Genomic DNA, 6253 nt, shown 5'->3' with positions numbered 1-6253 from the left:
CCTAGAGCGTCGCCTGCTGCGGCTAGAAGGCTCTCTTCAGCGCCGACGCCCTCTGGCGGTGAGAGGAACCCTGGACGGCTGGAGCGGGATCTGGTGAAGAGGAGGCGGGACCGAGTGGGAACGGAGGCAGGGCCTGCTGGAGGGCCACCCCCCTGCGGGGCCTGGAGCAGTTCGCTACAGTCTGGGCTTAGAAAATAGCTACACCTTGAGCAGTAAACTTGTAATCAAAGCTAATTTTACTGAATTATCATTACCTGCCAGTGACTGTTCCAAGCGCTTGAATCCTTACAACAACCCAATGAACTTTCTACTTTTACTATCCCCATTTCACATTTGAGGAAACTGAGGCATTGAAATTTACCCAAGGTGACAGGCTATTTAAAGGACAAAATCCGGATGTGAGCCTTAGCAACCAGAATGAGCCTTGGTCTGTCACTTCTGGGCAAGTCTGTGGGTTTACAATGCACTTGCCTTGACAACCTTTGTCTCAAGTCTCCCAATAGTTGGCCCATTTTACATACCGCAAAATTGAGACTCCAAGAGGGTAGTGAGCTTGAACGCTAATTTCGTGTCTCCCAAGGGCTCGGTTTACTGGAGACTTCTGAGCGTGGTTTCTTGCGGACATTTCTAACAAGAACCTGGTTGGTAGAGAGGGAGTGTCCTCTAGGCTTCCAGAGGGCGCCACTGGTCAGTTTTTGCTTTGAGTCCTGATTTTGCACCTTCCTCCCTGTGTTACCTTGGGCTAGTTCTGACCCCTTTCTGGTCCTGTCTTCCCATCTGAGGAGGGTGGAGGTGGGATCCTAGGGTCTCCAAGGCCTTACCAGCTCTGACAATGGAGAAGCAAATAATTATAAACCAAGGGAGAACATGATCAATATCAGGCACACCTGGGTCTCAAGCTGGCTGGCTCCGCCCCTTACACCACATGTGACCTTGGGCAAGCAAGCTACTTAACCCTTAGGAATTTCAATTTCTTCATCAGTAAAATGGGTCATTACCCACCATGGGAGGTTGTGAGGCTTAAATGAGATAATTATATGTAGATACAGGATCAGACAGAAGGGGTACAGTACATCATAGTTTTTTGTTTGGTTGGTTGGTTTTGCTTTTTTTTAAATATGGTCTAAAACACAGAGCAAACACGAGATGGAGCTCTTTAGAGGGCTAGTTTTCCTTGATGAAAGGGACACAGTAGTTACAAGATTGGGTTAAATGTATGGAATGCACTTGCATGAATTTTAAAGAACATTTCAAAGAAAGTTTGTACTTAGCTGGCCAGCTTTGGGCCACAGTCACAGACCGCGCCATTACATGTATTCCATAGGCCTGAGGGGGTGGGGCATGGGGAGAGGAGGAAGCAATCCCTCCTCAGCTATGGACATCAAGAGGCCAGCAGAGAAGGTTGCGCAGGCCCCTCTCCCTGCAGGGTAAGAGCCTCGAGGACTCAGGCATTGCAATTCAGCACAGTTTAGAGGAGAACCAGCTCCCTGGGGGACCTCTGGCTGGCATGAGAATCAGGAATCCAGGGCAAGCCAGGGCATCCAGCAAACACCAGGGGTCCTAGACTCCTGTCAGAAAAGCCCTTGTTGCCTGTACCTTTCTGTTCACCTAACTCACCCCCACCGCCCCTTCCTTTCCTTAGTGCAGCCTGCTGAGGTGAGGTCACAACACTAGTAGCAGCAAAGAACAATTTTCAAAAAAGTTAAAAAACATGACTCCCAAATATTAAATGAACACGTCAAAGCTTTTAATCCTCATTAATGAATGAGGACATCAGTAAGATTTTATAAATTTATTTATTTATGTATTTATTTTTGGCTGCATTGGGTCTTTTTTTAAAGTAAATTTATTTATTTTATTTATTTTATTTTTTGGCTGTGTTGTGTCTTCCTTGCTGCACGCGGGCTTTTCTCTGGATGCAGCGAGCAGGGGCTACTCTTCATTGTGGTACACAGGCTTCTCACTGCGGTGGCTTCTCTTGTTGCAGAGCACGGGCTCTAGCCGCGCGGGCTTCAGTAATTGTGGCACACAGGCTCTGTAGTCATGGCTCGCGGGCTCTAGAGCACAGGCTCAGTAGTTGTGGCACACGGGCTTAGTTGCTCCGCAGCATGTGGGATCTTCCCAGACCAGGGCTCGAACCCGTGTCTCCTGCATTGGCGGGCGGATTCTTAACCACTGCGCAACCAGGGAGGCCCTGCATTGGGTCTTCATTGCTGTGCGCGGGCTTTCTCTAGTTGCGGCGAGCAGGAGCTACTCTTCATTGCGGCATGCGGGCTTCTTATTGCGGTGGCTCCTCTTATTGTGGAGCACGTGCGGGCTCAGTAGTTGTGGCTCACAGGCTCTAGAGCGCAGGCTCAGCAGTTGTGGCACACCTTCCCGGACCAGGGCTCGAACCCATGTCTCCTGTATTGGCAGGCGGATTCCCAACCACTGCATCACCAGGGAAGTCCCCAGGAAGATATTAAGACTAGCTCAAAAGAGAATTTGAGCATGAATACCAAGTTGGTCAATCAAAGGAATATTGAAATGAATTTAACCACAGAGGTTAATGCTCTGCAAGGCAAGAAACTGTAACCTTTGGGGTTCCCTTTTCTACCAGACAGAAAAAATTTGCATTACTATTGGACAAGAATTATTTACTCAAAAGAAATAAATTTAAAAAAAGAATGATTTGCTCATTGTGAATTTTCTATATATTAACTTCTGCTCTTACAGAGTTGCAAAATACCCTAATCAATAGTAAATCGGAAGTCAAGCCAGGGTACCCTTCCCTAGAGAATGAGATGATCCCAGGTGGAACAGGCATGTTAGAGAGCAGCCGGCACTACACTGAAACAACATCAGTGTGCCTATTTTTCCTGTTCCTTTTTCTTATTTCCAATGTCTGGATAATTTTCTATTCATAGAAGAAACCGGGAGAGTGGGATACTGAGACAGACTGGAGAGTTTCATAAAAGAAGTGATCAAGTGTCACAGACAGGACTTCCCTGGTGGCGCAGTGGTTAAGAATCCGCCTGCCAATGCAGGGGACACGGGTTCGAGTCCTGGTCCGGGAAGGTCCCACATGCCGCGGAGCAACTAATCCCATGCACCACAACTACTGAGCCTGCACTCTGGAGCCCGCGTGCCACAACTACCGAAGCCAGCACGCCTAGAGCCCATGCTCCGCAACAAGAGAAGCCCCCACTTACCACAACTAGAGAAAGCCCACGCACAGCAACAAAGACCCAATGCAGCCCAAAATAAAAAAATAAATAACATTTTTTAAAAATACATTGTCATATATCCACCTTTAAAAAAAAAAAAAGTACCACACTAAGGCAAATGATACTAACAGGGGAAACTGGGGGGTGGGAGAGGCAGGTGAGAGGGTGTATGGGACTCTGTACTTTCTACTCATTTTTTCTGTCAACCTAAAACTGTTCCAAATAATAAAGTCTGTTTGTTAAAACAACAACAACAAAACCTTGACACCCAGACTACATTCCAGACCAAAATAAATCAGAATCTCTAAGGGTGGATGATTCTTTAAAAGCTCCCTGGGAGATTTTAGCATGTAGCCAGGTTGATAACTGATGTTTATGCTGAACTGGGAATGGGAGAGGGCAGACTACAGCTGGGAGCTCTCTCAGCTTTGGGGTGCATTTCCCAGGGAGGTGGGTGGATGTTGGCAAGATTACCTGAAAGAAGACGAGAGCACCTGAGGGCATGTGGATCCTCTCCTGTGAAAGCTCCGCGCCTCAAGGCTGATCCCCTGCGCTTGGGGGAGACCGAGGGCGAAGAAGTTTAACTAGCCCCTTCCCATGTTGCGGTTCCCCATTGTTGTGGTTCCATTCCTTCAGTGTGGACCTGTGCCTAGGCCATGGGGAAGGGAAGGTCTTGGGGAGACCAAAGGACTGGGGGGAGGGGTTGTCAAAAGGCTCTCAGTGCAGAGAGCATCAGCCAGTAGCATGCACTGTGACCAGAGCAAGCAGGGACCAGCGCTGCTGGGGACGGGACACACTGAGCCAGGAAGTAACAGGGAAGAAGGAGTCTGCGCAGACGGCATCTGAGAGAGAAGCCAGGAGGGGCTCTTCCTGTATGCCTGGGTGTGTGGGACAGCAGCCTTCAGAAAGCCAAGGCGGTGGAAATTGGGAAATAGTTAAGGGAAGACCTGAGCTAGTTTGCAGGCTGAGGAGCAGGGAGGGAAGAACAGAGAAGGCCAGAGATATACAGCCTAGCGAAGAGGCTTACTAGGGATCAGGTGGAGAGAATTGGGTTCCCAGAGGGAAAGTCCCACTCTTGCGATTCAGTTGAGAGATGCTTTTCCAATGGTCTTCATCATGGCGGATCAGTGAATAGACAGATAACAAGTTGTGAAAATGACTCAGCCGGTAGGTAAGGCTGCAATCCCTGGGCCTTGTTTCCAGTCTTATAGGAGATGAACCAGACACCAGACCACATGCCAAGGGTGCCTCTGGGGCTGTGGACCAGGGAAGGCTTCCTGGAGGAGGTGACCTGGAGATGGTGGGGGCCTAGGCAGTGGGGAGAGCATGGAAGTTGACCACAGAGCTGGCATGGGCTAATGATAAACTGTCAGCCCAACCTGGGTGGGAACTGGCAGCTGCCCTGGAGAGTGAGAGGTCCCAGACTTTGTTCCCTGGGTCATGCTAGCTGGAGAAGTGGATGTATGAGACCTCAGAGGGCAGATCCAGGTCAGTCTGTGTGTGTGTGTGTCTGTGTGTGTGTCTGTGTGTGTGTGTGTGTGTGCACGCACGTGCGTGTGCAGGAAGGGACCAGGGACAGGAGGTGGTCATTTAAGCCATGGACACCCAGTCTATCAGGAGGCTGAAGCAGTGCAGGGAGCGGCCAGGGCTTTATTCTGCAGGTGAGACAGAGGATAGTCTCCTCCCAGCCCCTCCTGGTCTCCTTCTGGGCTTCAGTTGACCCCCAGGGCCCAGTACCACCCACCGCATGGCTCCCCAGCCTCCCTCAGTGGATCCCCAGTGGCCCAGGAGGCAGCCCCATAGATAGGCCTGCTTGTTTGCCCAAGGGGAGGTTGCGTAGGTGTGCCAGCCTGTGGGGGGGGGGGGGCACAGGTGTTTATATGAGTCCCAGTGCATCTGGGTGTTCCCCTGGGAAAACTGGAAGCCTCAGTGGCCCTGATCACCCATCCCTCCTCTCCTTCAGGCTGAGACCATATACTATGATAGAGGTTGGGGGGAGCAGAGACCAGGCAAATTTCCTGTGGGATCCGGAGCCCAGAGTCATTCTCCGCGAGGAACCAGAACCTCCCAGGGCAAATCTCGGACTGCCCCGAGCCTTCAGCTGGACACCCTGGCCTGGGCTCAGCTCCCCCGTGTAGTTAGGCCTGGGAGCGCAACCTCCATCTCCCATCTTCCCAGGTGTCCTTCCCTGTACACAGGGCTCTCGGGTTTTCCCAGCCGCTGACGTGGGAACCTGGGTGGGGGTGTGGACAGGAGGCCTGGGCTCTGGCCTGGCTCTTCCCTAACTCGCTGTGTGACTCTGAGCCTCAGTTTCCCTACCTTAGTGTGCCACGTAGTGTGGCTGTCCTCGTGGTGAAATGACATCGTGGTCCTATTCGAAGCTCCTGTGCGTGACAATCTGTACTGTCAAACCCAGGCACGAGGTTTGGTGACCAACACCTGGGATGATCCAACCTGAGGATCTTTCCCGACTGCAGAATAGGCCTTGGAGGGTGGGGCCGACACTGATCAACAGAGGCAGGGGTGGGGGATAGCCGTGTCCGGGAGGAGTGGGTGAGTGAGTCTGAAGAGCCGTGGGGAGCAAGGAGTGGCTGGAGGGAGGGTGGGCAGGGCATGGGTCAGGAGAGCGTCCAGGGAGGCCTGGGAGGCTAATGGCAATGGCCTCAAACCCCAGGCTGAGCACCGAGAGGGGTGGGCGTGGTCCGGTGGGTGCCCAAAGACCACTCTGGCAGCTTGTAAGAGGATGGATTGGAGCACTGAGGACCAAGCCAGAGACCAGTAAGGAAGCGAGAGGTGGTGGGTCCAAAATTGAGGGACAGCGAGGGTCGGGAGGGAGTGGCGTTTGGGGAACTTCTGCCTGGCGGCCAGGACCCCCTCCTGCAGAGGGCTTGGTGTAGCCCTCATGGGACCTTTGCAGGACGACCAGGAAACAGGCAGCAGCAGCTTTGGTCTCCATTTCTCAGATAGAAAAACTGATCACCACGACGGGCAGCCTCTGGCTTGATCTCCTTCTGGCTGGTCTCCAGTAGCACCTGGTGAGGAGCTCT

General features: G+C 51.9%; 1 protein-coding gene across 3 annotated transcripts in view; it reads right to left on the bottom strand.

The window, feature by feature from the left end:
- Positions 1–25: 25 nt before the first annotated feature.
- Positions 26–6253, bottom strand: part of CAMKK1 (calcium/calmodulin dependent protein kinase kinase 1) — a 35261-nt gene continuing 29033 nt past the window's right edge. For all 3 annotated transcript variants that reach the window (XM_022595942.3, XM_022595945.3, XM_022595943.3), the window contains one exon: positions 26–6251. In XM_022595942.3, the coding sequence (XP_022451650.2) occupies positions 6107–6251 (145 nt within the window). In that variant the 3' untranslated portion in view covers positions 26–6106. The remainder of the gene's footprint in view (positions 6252–6253) is intronic.

This window comes from Delphinapterus leucas, chromosome 19, assembly GCF_059928025.1.
Source record: "Delphinapterus leucas isolate spDelLeu-1000000601 "Yukka" chromosome 19, BTC_Dleu_Yukka2, whole genome shotgun sequence".
In the NCBI taxonomy this organism is placed as follows: Eukaryota; Metazoa; Chordata; class Mammalia; order Artiodactyla; family Monodontidae; genus Delphinapterus; species Delphinapterus leucas.
This window is presented reverse-complemented; position numbering and strand designations above follow the sequence as displayed.